This window comes from Oryctolagus cuniculus, chromosome 4, assembly GCF_051225735.1.
Source record: "Oryctolagus cuniculus isolate XC-2025 breed Fujian yellow rabbit chromosome 4, ASM5122573v1, whole genome shotgun sequence".
Classification (NCBI taxonomy): domain Eukaryota; kingdom Metazoa; phylum Chordata; class Mammalia; order Lagomorpha; family Leporidae; genus Oryctolagus; species Oryctolagus cuniculus.
Genome location: NC_142870.1, coordinates 126655914 through 126669934, shown reverse-complemented (window position 1 = coordinate 126669934; position 14021 = coordinate 126655914). Strand labels below are relative to the sequence as shown.

The window sequence follows — 14021 nt, the reverse complement described above, 5'->3', positions numbered from 1 at the left end:
AATCTATCATAAACATATTGTAAAATATAAGAAAAATATTTAAAAATATAATATGTTAAATTGTTATATACAATAAATGTAAAATTATTTTGCCAAAAAAAAAGAAAAACAGACACTTCTGATTATTCCTTCTGAATATTTTAATAGTAAGCCTTAAAGATTCTATTAGAGGTTCAAAAAAGAAACAATTGTGTGTGACCAAGTTTAACACTACATTTTATTCTTACAAACACCTTTAATTCATAAAATTTATTGAATCATATTTAAATCTACTAAAACCATTCTACTACCATCTTTTTCATATCTTAACCTTGATCTGATTTTCTTGCTGCTACCAGGACTTCCATCCAGATAAACTGAGAATTCACTTAATAACATAAACTCTAATAAAGAAGTTAAGCTAAATATACTGTAAAAATATAAAGTAGAACTCACATAATATAGTTGAAATCAAGTCTGCTGTTTTTAAACTACTAAGAACAAACACACATGATTAGATATGAGGTTATCAATTGAGCCTAAGTGAAGTATAACCAATGTGGGAAAAAAAAAAAAAAAAGAGAGACCTAAATGAAAGATCTCTGAGTGAGATCCCAGCAGAAAGAATGGGCCATTAAAGAAGGAGGTGCCTTACTTTGAACGGAAGAGAGAACTAGAAGTTCTTTGACTATGGCCTTGTTTAAATAAGGTCAGACTTTGTGAACTCAAGAGGCTTCCATAGCCTTGGCAGCTCATGACAAGAGTCTTGGGTGATTACTGACTTCATAAATAGGAGCGTCAGTTGTTAAATCAACCACAGGAGTCACTGTACACTTGCTCCCCATGTAGGATCTCTGTCCTTAATGTGTTGTACTATGTGAATTAGTGGTAAAACTACTACTCAAACAGTACTCTATACTTTGTATATCTGTGTGGGTGCAAACTGTTGAAATCTTTACTTAGTATATACCAAGTTGATCTTCTGTATATAAAGATAATTGAAAATGAATCTTGATGAAGAATGGGATGGGAGAGGGAATGGGAGATGAGATGGTAGCAGGTGGGAGGGAGGTTATGAGGGGAAAAGCTGCCATAATCCAAAAGTTGTACTCTTGAAATTTATATTTATTAAATAAAAGTTTAAAAAATTCAAAGAGGAAGGGTTTCACAGAGTACAGGCAGTGTCTACCATAGTTTAATGTACCACTATTTAACATACATAAATTAACATTGTTCTCAAAGTGAAGAAAGTGGTTGGAAGAAAAGGGTAAAAATGAAGTGTTGAAAATGAATCCTCATGTGAATGGAAGGGGAGAGGGAATGGGAAAGGGGAGGGTTGTGGGTGGGAGGGACGTTATGGGGGGGAAGCCATTGTAATCCATAAGCCGTACTTTGGAAATTTATATTCATTAAATAAAAGTTAAAAAAAAAAGAAAAAAAATGAAGTGTTGTCTCAGTCACCATGAACTGCCATGTATCATCTGCTTCTGAAGAATAGGATAGGACTTAAAATCTGTCTTGAGTTTTATGGAATTTCTCTTAAGCTTATGACCCCTAATTGTGTTTTGTTGCTATTGTAATTCTATAATCTAAAATGTTTTGAAATTTTGTAATTTCAAAATTTTGTTATTTTGCCATGCTAATATTAATGACCATAAACAGTCTTGCTAAGGGAAGGTCATACCAATATCAGTCTGTAGTTTAAAGATTTGTTACTGCTGTTTGAAAATTTATTATACTATTTCACTCAATTTTAGTTAGTTTCTGGAGATAGGAAGGTTTACCTTTCCTGAATATTTTATTTTCTTCTTTATCATTAATCATTATTTTCCACAGCCATCATTTTGTGTAAGTTTCTTGAACTATTGCTCATTACACATGTTCAAATGTTATTATTTAAGAAGAAAATCTTTATAGGCGAAAAATATCTGAATAAAGTTTTCTACTTTTCATATAGCATGTCATTTATTAAAATTTAAATAGAAATTGTAGGTAAATTGTAGTTCATCATTCTCATAAGACAATGTACTTAGGTTTTAACAGTGTCTGCTACTTTCACATTTCTAGGTATACTTAATTGTATTTTGTAAACTATAACCAAGACTTTCACTTTTTAGATTTTTATTTATTTGAAAGGTGCGTGCACACACACACACACACATAGAAACATATATAGAGGAGGATTCCCATCTGCTCATTTATTCCCTAAATGCCTGCAATGGCTGGGGCTGGACCAAGCCACACCCAAGAGCTTGTGGGTGACAGTGACCAAAAACTTGAGCCCGTCATCTGCTACCTTTCAGAGTGTATTATCAGGAAGATGGAATTGGGAGCTGGAGCTGGGAATAAAACCCAGGCACTCTGAGATAGGATGTGGGCATCCTAATGCATTTCTTGAGTGCAAGGCCAAACATCTGCTCCATCTGCCAGGACTTTTGAATGACGGCTATACATTGTGATATTTGAGGTAATAATTCCGAAAGTTTTGACAAGATATATAAGAAAATGGAGTCATTTAAAGTAATATTCAGTAAACAAAGTGAGTACTAGAATACTACATATAGTAATAATGTTATCTTACAAAGCTCAAAATTAGCCAAACTAAGCAAAATACTATTAAAAGTACATACATTTGTGATAAAATAATACAACAAAAAGCATGAGTGAGATTCAAGATAACTAACCACTAAGGGATAAGCATTAAGGTATAGGGTACTAGCACAAAAAATAGCTCCAGAGTTTTGGGAGACACACACACACACACACACACACACACAACATATGCGTGCACATTTCATTTTGAATACTATATAATTTTTAAGCATGAGAAAAACAGGAACTTTAGATTATGCATGAACAGATTGATGAATGTGTAGGAATTCCCCCATTTAAATGTAGAACCAAATTGTACTGAAAATTCGCAATATTTGATCTCCACTTTATACTGGGTTATTTAATTATGACAAGCATTTACTGATATTTTTGTGGTATTATTAACCAGTAAACAGTATGCGCAATTATTTTTTCTAATAATGTATTTTGTATATTTTGTTTCACTATTTTGTTTCTTTTTTAAAGATGACATCAGAGTGAGATTAGTAGTTTCACTAAATCCATGAGACTAAAGGAATTTTCTGATTATTCTCTTTATATTCATAGTTTGGTGCTATATGGTCATATTTTGATCACTGAATGCACCATTCCTAGCAGAATATTTCTAAAATTATGTTTTTGATTTTAGAGATGAATGGCAAGTAGATTCTTATTTCTTTTAAATCATGTAGAAAATGGCTATCTTCCTCAGAAATCAATAGTGTAGAGAGCAAGGTCAACTTTAATTATCATATTATGAGAGTTTGGAGAAAAGAACTATCTCATATCAATATCACACTGCAATTTCAATAAAATAGAAAGTATCCTTCATTATTCTAGGCAGGCTGGAATCTAGAAGAGGATGAAATGATTTATTGGCAAATTCTATCAGTTCTGTAAAACATTATAAAAACACTTTCCCATCTTTAAAGAAATAGGACATTCAGCAGGCCTTGAAAAAGCTCACCAGAATATATTCTGGAATAAATCTTATTTTCTTCTCTGGGTACTAGAGCAACTGGTTCCCACTGGACAGATAGGGAAGCTATCTAGCATAGTTCCTAAGACAATACCCCTCATGTCTAGTTGCATAAGTATCATTGTGCATAAAGAAAAAAACCTCTGTTGAGGACTTTTGATATGCGTTTAGAACACAGGAGGGGAAAAATCAGCAAGCTAACTAATTAAACTAATTAACTCACAGCATGAGTTCTGAGTGTCTTCTCTGAATTTAAAGAGATCAGTTGAAGTTAAAATAAAATGTCTTACCATTCTCAAAAATCTCAGTTGACTCTGATGATTCTAAAAATGTCTAGATTTTAAATGCAAATGTAAAATATTTTTAAAAATTAAAAAGTCCCTCAAAAGACACCTTAAGATAAATTATTATTGAAATTTTAGGCAAGTAAAATTAACCTTTGACTTGACTGAATGAAATATTCAACGGAGAGTTTTTTTATGCCTTTTATATTTAATGCCACTTTTAGTTTCACAGGAAGAGCAACCTTTACTGTACCTGACGAGGCGTTCTTTCTGATTTACTCCTACACCACTCCCAGTCTGAAAGATTTGGTTTCTGATTCTCCTCATGAGATAGCCTTCTCTCTGGCCCTTCAAAAAAGGTGGTTTCTTCATAGTTAATATCACTTTCTCTTTTGTCAGAAAACACACTGTCATCTTTGTCTGAATCCTGTTTGGCCTCTGTAATATCAGTATTTGTGCATTTGTTAATGCCTCTCAGTGTGGAGCTGTCCAGAGAGGGTGTGGTGCTGATTTCGACTTTTATGGTATTGAAGATATTACGGTTGTCTCTTTGACAGTCTTTTGTAGTTTCACACTCATAGTTCATCAGATTTTGATAGGATATGGAATTTTCATCATCATCATAGTAATCTTCACGTGCTATTTTATAAATTCCATAACTTTGTTGGAATGATAGATTGAATTCAAAGCCTTTCCTCTTGGCTAAGTAAAAACAACAAAACTCATGGTTAGTGAAGTAGATATAAACACTAGTTGGCTATACATAGTGAATATAAATAGAAATCACAACCTGTTTATTATGAAAAACTATCTTTAGTTCTTTTAATTTATGCAAAACATTTAAGCCTTAAAAATTCAAATCCTCATCATTTCAGACCTAATTTTTCTTACTTTACCAATGAAGGACTCAAAATACATATAATCCCAAAGATACTTTCAGTTTTTGAAACAGTTTTATGTAACAAAAATTCACTATAGATTAGAAAACTCTGGAATATATTTAGTTTTTGGTTTTTCATTCTGCCAATTATTTTGTACACTATTTTGGAATAAAATATATTGTTGATAAATTTCATTTTGTTAGAAGTTAATTATTATGGGGCCAGTGCTGTGGCATAGTAGGTTAGCCCTCCACCTGTGGTGACAGTATCTCATATGGGTGTTGGTTTGAGTCATGGCTGCTCCACTTCCCATCCAGCTCCCTGCTAATGACCTGGGTAAGCAGTAGAAGATAGCCCAAGTGCTTAGGCCCTTGCACCCATTTGCAAAATCTGAAAGAAACTCTTGGCCCCTGGCTTTGGCCTGGCACAGCTCTGGCAGTTGCAGCCATTTGGGGAGTGAACCGGTGGATGGAAGACCACTTTCTCTGTCTCTCCCTCTGTCTGTAACTGCCTTTCAAATAAGTAAATAAATCTTTAAAAAATATAAAATTAATTATTACTCAGCCTTAACATTATAAGAATTATTCATCTGACAATACCAATAGATATGTCTACTTTAAACATTGACATTTTTATGTCTATAAATGTATACATTAAAAATTAGACCTTGGGAATAGGCTTTATGTGTAGCTGGTAAAGCTGCCACTTGTGACACCAGTATCTCCAGGTTGCTGTACTTCCAATCAAGTTCTCTGCTGATGTCCTGGCAAAGCGTGGAAGATGTTCTAAGTGCTTGGGCCCCCGCACCCATGTGGGAGAGCTGGTTATTTTGGCCATTTGGGTAATGAACTAGCAGATGTAAGATCTCTTTCTCTGTATCTTCCTCTTTCTAACTCTGACTTTCAAATAAATAAGTAAATCTTAAAAAAGAATTTTCCATGTTGCCATACAGCTTTAAAACTTTAAAAACAACATGTAAATTTCTGGTACAAATAAATTTTTAAATGAATTGGTAATAAAGTGAATATATGAATATTTCTGTGAACTGAAGCTTTTCACAGTATCTGTAAAGCTAATAAGTTTCAAGATGAGTTCAATAGGAATATACAGTTTGTTATGGAAATACTATGGTCTTCTAAATATAATAGTATTAGTTAGTGAATATGATATAAAGTCTTAGTAACAAATTAGAATGTGACAGAAAGTGCAATAATTTTGAGTGTGAAAGTCATTAAATAGTATATAATTTTTATGTATTAAGAATGAAGTTATATCAAGGTGGTAGACAAAATACAGATGAATGTTTTGGTTTTTATCTTTTAAAATACAGCTTGTTTCAAACACATTTTCTACTTTGATTGCTCTGTGTTTTATAATCAGACATTTAGCTATCTTTGGTAGAAAAATTATGAAAAGCTCTAAAGTTTCTGTGGGAATAATAGGTAAAATTTGATTCATTTTATAATACACCTTAGTGGCTTTTACAAGCTGATCTATTACTGAAATGTTCCCAGAACCAGAGATTTACTGAGCAGTGCTACTGTCTGAAAAGTATAATTTATAAATATCATTTGTTGTTGTTTGAGCAATAGTGTTAACATGAAAAGTTCCTATTAAAAATGGAGGATAGAAATAGGTGTTAATTTATACATTTTCTCATTTATATTTCTACTTATTTTCTCATATTGTGGTGCAATAAACTTAAATTAGGACTTGTAACTTAGAAGGTGAATGAAATAAAAGAATATTTTAATTATTGATGACCTCCCTTTTTCCTAAAAATTTATAAAGAGATAATTTGTCAAAATCTCAGTTTTATGACTTTTTCGATAAAATTGATGCCTATGACTACATATTTTATTAGTTACATGTTATGACTCTGAAATAAATAAACTAAAAATTAGAAGTATTTTTGAAGGAGTATAAATGTATTAATGGAAACTGCCTCCATATTACGAGGACCATGAGGCAGTCTGTAGTAGGCTCTGAGAAGAAAGCAGATTTGTGAAAGAGACCATGATGTGACAGACACTTCCAAGGCCTGGTTATGCACATAAATCATAGTTTCTAATACACTAACATCCTACACAATAAAAGTTTACTGGTTCTACTATAAAGTTAAGAAAACAAGCTGATAGAAGACACTAACCTGAAACTACTTACTTGGTGAAAAAAGATTTGAACAGAAAGATAACTGAATCTAGAATTCAGGTTATTAGCTTCTATATGAAATTGTTTTACTGCTAATCACATCCATGAGACAACAATGATGATGACAGCAGAATGACATGGATGTGCTATTTCTAAGTCAGAGGAAGTACATCCATATACATATATATTATATTGTCTATGCATCATATGTACATACATATTATGATATATAGCCAATGAAAACATTTCTAGTTAATGACTTCCTTTAGCATTAAAGATAAATTCTGACAAAGATCATACGGAGACAATAGATTATTATATTAGCACAAAGACTACAACGTTTGACTAGAGATTGGCTGTAAGGGGGGAAACTTCTAGAAAAAAATTGTCAAAAATAACATAGTTAATGATACTATGTTGAAAGAAATACTAGCATAAAATTTAAATTGGTTATCTTTAAGTGCTTTGAGGGCAAGAACATGTCTGGCTTATTTATTTTTATTAGTGAAAAGTTTAAATAGCTACAGAATTAGTAAATTGCATATGTTATAGCAAATGGGAAACTACCCTACATCCAAAGCAGATTCTTAGCTCCAGTCAGTTGTTGTCAAAGGCACAGCGTTTGTGTTGTCAGCTATTCTGACTTCTGAAGACAAAGCAGTTATGTAGATTCTAATATAAAATATACTTACCTTAAAAATTTTTAAATATGAAATATACTGATCTTAACATTTTATATTTAAAATAACCATACAGATTGGATTAAACAACCATGTCTTTGAGACAAAAATCAACTCCATGGGCCATGACTTGGGAACTTCTTTTCCTTAGTGAAAACACAGCACAGTGCTAGACACATAGTTACACTCTCCTAAGAAATGCTTGAGTGAGTGAGGTACTGAATAAAGCAGCCTATAGGAATCATGCCTGGCATGCTAGGGATAGTCACAACTTAGTGATGGTAGTTAATTGAATATGATTTCAGAGAAGTGATATCTTTTTAAAAGTAAATGGGATTTTGGAAAATTTTATTTTATTTTTTTTAATTTGAGAAGATAGACACAGAGAACTTTACCATCCATGGGTTCACTCCCCTAAATGCACACAAGTGCCATTGGGCTGAAGCCAGGAGTCAGAAACTCAATCTAGGTTCACCAAACATGTGGCAGGAACCAAGTACTTAAATCATCCTAGGGTCTGCTGGAGTCAGGAGCTGGAGCCAGGTATCAAATCCAGGCACTCTGATATGTGACTCAAGTAGGTCAAACTTGCTCTGAGAAATGATGCCTTTAAAAAACTTTTTATTTATATGACAAAAGTCCTGAAAATAGTGGAATTCCTGGCCCCTAATTTTATGTCACTAAAATACAAAGCAAAACAAACAAAAGCAATAGTTGAGTTGTTTTTAAATTTTTTGTGTATAATCTGAGATCCTTTGTTGATTAATAACTTGCAAGAAAATTAGACCATCAGAATATAGTCAAAGATCTTTTGAAACCCATACTGCACTTCTGAAAAATAAACAATGTATTTATCTTGCAAAGCAAAAGCTTCATTATTCCCAAACCCTGGATAAAACATGAATTAGTACTTTTAATCACATCTTACAAATTGTAACTTTAGATGTAATTCTCAGTTAAATAAAATGAATAACTTTTCAGACTATGTCACTTACCAGATACTCTGATTTGTGAAAAAATAAAAAGTGAAAGAAAATACAATCTTTCTATCAAATATTTCATTTTAACTATTTGTTTAAAGAAAGAAATCATCATGTCAGTCAATTAATCTGAAAGCCATTTACAACCCCTGTGTCTACTACCTGAGCCTTCTGTCTTAAAAATTCTTTTTTTTTTCCTCAAAACACTTCACCTTAGGCACTAATAGTGCAGATTATTGATGGAAACAGTAGAGAATTCTTATTTTTGCAAATTATTTTCTAGTACTGACATTCACCTTTGGTTGCCCATAGCTCAATTCCCATTCATTGGTGCTAAGATGTAGAATTACATGTATTTACATCTGTAATATGATTCCTTGGTAAACATGGGTGAGGAAAAAAAAATACTTTCCCTTGCTTCAGAGTTCATTGATAAACAATGTAAAAGAAGATAGGGTTGACAATCCTAGTTTGTTAAGGAGAAAAAGTTTAAATGTAAAACCAAAGCCATACCCTCAAAGAATTAGTCATATAGTTGATCAAGCATCTGGACTGCCTGAGAATAAGCCATTTTGGGGTCTCAAAATTCTGTTGTGTCATCCTAATGGAAGGAAAATTTATGGTAGCTCCTTAAACAGTAAAAATTCTCATTTTTATTTTGAGAATTTCCCTGTGGCATAGCCTGGATCATATGACAGAATGGAACCATTTGATTTAGAAGCATCTAGCCTACTATAGGCTCTTCTGTCAGATTCAGGACAGAGAGAGAGTCTTTCCTAGGTCCTCTGTAATAATATATCTGTTGCATTGATTTGTTTTCAGCTAGATGGGTGTTCCCCACTTAAAATGACTTCCCTAAACCCCTTATTGAGACTTAAATTCATTTTCACTGACACTAGACTTAATTTTCCTCATAATCTTAAATGTTATAAGACAGGATCGGTTCACTAATTTAGTAACAAATGTTAATATTTGTTAGACTGCTAGAACCTTTAGGCTTGTAAATGATTTCTTCTATGTTTGTGTTTTTATAAGTGTTTTAAAACAGTTTGTTAGTTTTCTCTGTTGCTCTGGATATTAATCTTCAGAGGCACATCATTATTTTCTTTGGTTATTTTAAACACAAAGATGATTTTGGCATCTATTAACAATAAATGTTTATATTAACAATAAAAACATTTCTATCATTTGAAAAATATCTAGGCATTCTAAATTTTAAATGTTATCAATGCATGGAATATGTCAAATCATGGATAACTAATATTTATAAAATAACCCTGTTGTTGAGCTCCTTACAGAATGTGCTTTGGTATTCGCCAATTTTTACAACCATAAAATAGTCTGAGATGAACTGCTTTTAAACCTCTCTTCTTTGTTAAAGAAGAATATACTTGCTTATTCTCAGCAAGAATAATTAATGAGACAGTTAATTCAGCATGCAGTCTTAGATTCATGAAATGGTACAGTCTATCTTTTGTCTGGAATGATCCTTTTCCTTTCTGGCAGGGTCAAAATATAAAGATCCTTTCTCAATTTTTTCCTGCCTTAGACTATGGAAACAATTATACTGTGGAGAGTTTTATAGTTGGCCCTGCCTCCCATTCCCATTCTATGGTTACTTTGTAGAACATAGATTTTTACAAAAAGTAAATAGCGTGGCTCGATTCATACATGAACATAAAAGACAAACTGCCACCAATGTCTTTTCTTGAAACAGAAGGTGCTCTTTGCTATGTGTTTCTAACAGAGGTACACACTTAAATTTTGCTTTAGAATTGTTTTCAGGCATTCAGATTACTTAATCTGAAAACTTTTCAAAACTCAAATATAAGTATACAGGCAGCAAAATCATGAAAATATTTTTCTTTCTGTTCTGCTGAATTATAATGGTTATAACATGAGTTTTAAATTCTTTTCAGAGAGTAAACAATGTCTTTTCAGATGCTGGCTTCTCATAGCAATTTATAGATTTGGGAGGGGAATTTGTTTTCTACTTGGAATGAAAGCTATGGTGGATATATCTTAGGGTTTTGAAGATGAATGAATATTGTTTTCCTCCTTTCTTACCTAAAATAATTCCTTAATGTGCGAATACTTCACAGTATTGTTTAAAACCTACCTCATTTGAAACCCATTGCAACATGTTAAGGTTTATTTCATGTAATCATTTTCTGACTATTTACCACTTACATTTGTCCTTGGCCTCTTATCTCCTACTTGGACAACTTTGTCGATGGACCACTTTTCTGTATTTGACTGCATGCATATTGCTTCCAATTGCCACACTGTCCAAACTTACTTTTTTCCCCATCAGATGCCACTGCCAGTGTGTTCTGCTTGCAGTTGATGATGCAGCCACAGGGCAAATGGGTCCAGCGTTTGGACAAGACAAATACAGGGGTTACAGTGATGGCCAGCAGGGTTAGTAGAAAGCTGAGTGTCTCCAAGGGAAGGTTCTGAAACTCTTTCACGTGTTTGACCACCATGTGGATCTGCAAAGGGGAACAGAACTTGAGACCCAGCCCAGAATCCCATTTTCTGCTTGCTAAGCCTTTCCTGCAATCACACTGCCCCATACCCTTTGCTGAGTGAAAACCAGAATCTCTGCACCTGTCCGTGGACTCCAGGGAACAGGTGAGATGCACCCGCAATGTGCCAGATCAGAATTTTGGTGATGCCTGCTCTAGAGTAGTAGATCTGTGTCAGTTTCCAAGTCAAGCCAGGAAAGCACAGTCAACAACGTGGGGGACATCACACAGGGAATCTGGCGACCATGGGACTTGCATCTGTGGTTGCAGATGGCCTTTGTCACCTCCCTGGACCCTCACCTCTGCCCAGGCATGCTTGTCACAGCAGGGCTCCACTCTGTCATCTCTCAACTGGGCTCACCCCTGGCGTCCGGAAGCAGAAACTCTTTTGTCGCCTCTTTCCTTCCTGGACTGGGTTCCCTTCTTTCCCAGGCTGAGGATGGGCGGCGCCCTCACCAGACCGGAATGGAGCAAAGAGAAAAGGAAGCCAGACCGTCGGAGAAGAGACTCTTTTCACTCTGCCCCTCCTTTTGTGAATATTCCCAGATTTTGCTGTCCTTTGTAACGATAGATCTAGGGAAACCCCATGGAAAGTCGCCCACGACCGAAAGTGCTCCCCTTTCTCCTCAATGCCTATACAAGAAGCTCAGTAGCCAAAGCTTCGCGGCTGACTGGCCCTCCCTGCGGTCGGCCTTCCAGCAAAGCTTCTCTCAAACCTAGAGACACGTTCGGAAGCGGACTTAACTGGGCATCTGCTGGCGACTCCCCAAACCCGCGTCACCAATCCCTACCCGCACCCACGCCGCCCGGCACTCACGGACGCAGAACAAATGCACTTTTACCATCATGGGCAGCCAAAGGAGGACTTTAGTCAGCGCTAGGATCAAGGCGAAGCGCTTCTGCGCGACGCTCACGGTGTAGCTTCTGGTGCCATAGAGAGTCCCCCGGTGCTCGCTCCTGCGGGCTCCAGCCCCAGCGGCAGCTCGCGGTCCGGCTCCAAAAACGGTGTCCGAGCTCGGGGAGCCTCCCGCAGCGCAGCGCACAGCCCGGTCCGGAGCAGTCTCGGGAGACAGGGAAAGCGTTCTTCCCCCGGTAGGAGGGGTGCCTGGAGTGGAGGCCCCTCGGGAAATTTCCTGATAGTTGCCGTGCAGTCTCGGCGGCTCCTCCGAACATAGCAACTGGAGAATGAGCGGGAGCGAGAGACCAGCGAGCAGCACGAAGGCCAAAGCATACACGGCGAAGAGGAGCAGCACGTAGGAACTGGAGCAGTCGGCCAGGCAGCCCCAGGGCGTGCGCACGAAGGAGCCCCAGCCGCACAGCGGGAGCGCCGAGAGCAGCAGGCTGACTGCCCACAGGGCCAGCGCCACGCCAAGAACCTGGCCCGAGCTCCTGGAGCTTGCCTGGCTCATCACAGCTCTGCGCAAAGTGTAAAAGTTGTAGGAGACTAGCAGAGTCGCCTTCAAGTTGCTGGAGAGGCCTTGGCATAAATACAGTAAGGCAGAGGTGGTGCACAGAGACTGGAAGTTGCCAGGGACCTCGCCTGCCCACTGCAAAAACATGAAGATAGTCACCGCCAGGACGCCCAAGAAATCATCCACAGACAAGAAAGCCACGAGCATGGACACAACAGTTCGGTTCTGCATTTTTAGCAGGGAAATCAGTGAAAAAATGCTGCCCGCCAGGGCTGCAAGAGTCATTAAACATGTCAGACAAAACAGATAGATATTCAGAGTTCCTGGTGGATCTAAAAGGTCCGTAGAATTATGATTTTCTTTCCACAGGCTGGAGTCATTTGTTAATAAGTTACTGAGAAATAAAGGCATTGTCCTGGGTCAATATTTACTTAACCTTCTCAATAACTCGTGATTTTTTTTTCAAAACAGCTGTTGTAAATCAGATCTCATTTCTCCTACCAAGTTATCCTCTAGATGTTTCCCCCAGCCAGTCCTGCAGGAAATTGCCAGGTAAGTTTCCTTTAGATCTGCCTCAACCCATATTTAAAAAGGGTGTTCCATTTCAAGCATTAGTAAGAAACTTTTCAACATTCCAATTAAAAAGGAACAAACCAAAACCTCTCTCCCACCATCAAGTTTCAGGCAACAAGCAAACTCCTCAGGTAGACTGATAAGCAAGGCCGTCTGGATCCGTTTGGGGGCTTCTGCGGAGCAAAGCAGCTTGTAGCTTGAGGTAATCAAACTGTATTCACTTTTAAGCGCTGTGAAATGATGCGTTTTGTTCCAGAGCTGGATTCAAAGGCAGAGATTGTCAGGTAGGTTTCAGCTCTGATGGCAGAGACAGAAGGAAAGAGAGGGGGGAGAGGGAAGGAGGGGGAAAGAGAGAGGGAGGGAGGGCAGGAGGGAGGGGGAGAGAGAGAGAGAGAGAGAGAGAGAGAGAGAGTCAATAGAGAGCCTGGAAACAGGCTACCATCCAAACCTCAGAGTTCTTCAACCAGCCTGTGATCCTCTGAGCTGCAGGAAGGAGGAGTCAGCTCCAAGCAGGAAAGCAGCAGGAGGGAAAAAAGGGGAGGGGAATTCAGTGCATGAGTAAAATGATGTACATCTCAGTTTGCTTCATTTGAAGCAAAAAAGTGTCCTCACTAGCCCTTCTCCTTTAGTTTTGACATATAACGCTAGCCCCAATAATAACTCAGGCTTGATGTGAGTTGCAAATGTCACCTTGGAGAGGTCTGAGCTACTCTGATAGCGAAAGGGCTGCTTTTATTCTTAGCTTGACTTCCCTGCTTCACAATCCAATAGAGGAAGAATAGGATCTAGTAGATTACTTTTTAAAAAAATTGTACTTGAGAATGTCATTTAGGTCCTCAGTACAGTAAACAAAATTATGCAGAAATTTTGGGGTAGAGCCTACTAGCTTTAGAAATTCATTTATAACTATTTTCTGTTGATGACACCCAATAAGCAGGTCCTATTTTAATACATGATATTTCTGGGGGTGTGTTAAGTTTGG

General features: G+C 36.7%; 1 protein-coding gene across 4 annotated transcripts in view; it reads right to left on the bottom strand.

Annotated features, from left to right (window-relative positions):
• The window catches only part of GPR149 (G protein-coupled receptor 149), a 75045-nt gene extending 62035 nt beyond the window's left edge, over nt 1-13010 (bottom strand). Inside the window, exons 1-3 of one of the 4 annotated variants that reach the window (XM_089332170.1) lie at nt 11846-13010; nt 10826-11018; nt 4088-4536 (exon numbers count right to left, since the gene is read on the bottom strand). In XM_089332170.1, coding sequence (XP_089188296.1) covers nt 4088-4536; nt 10826-11018; nt 11846-12877 — 1674 coding nt within the window. In that variant the 5' untranslated portion in view covers nt 12878-13010. The remainder of the gene's footprint in view (nt 1-4087; nt 4537-10825; nt 11019-11845) is intronic. The other 3 variants (XM_002716308.6, XM_089332171.1, XM_089332172.1) reach the window with 3 other exon arrangements.
• Between the last annotated feature and the right edge of the window lie 1011 nt (nt 13011-14021).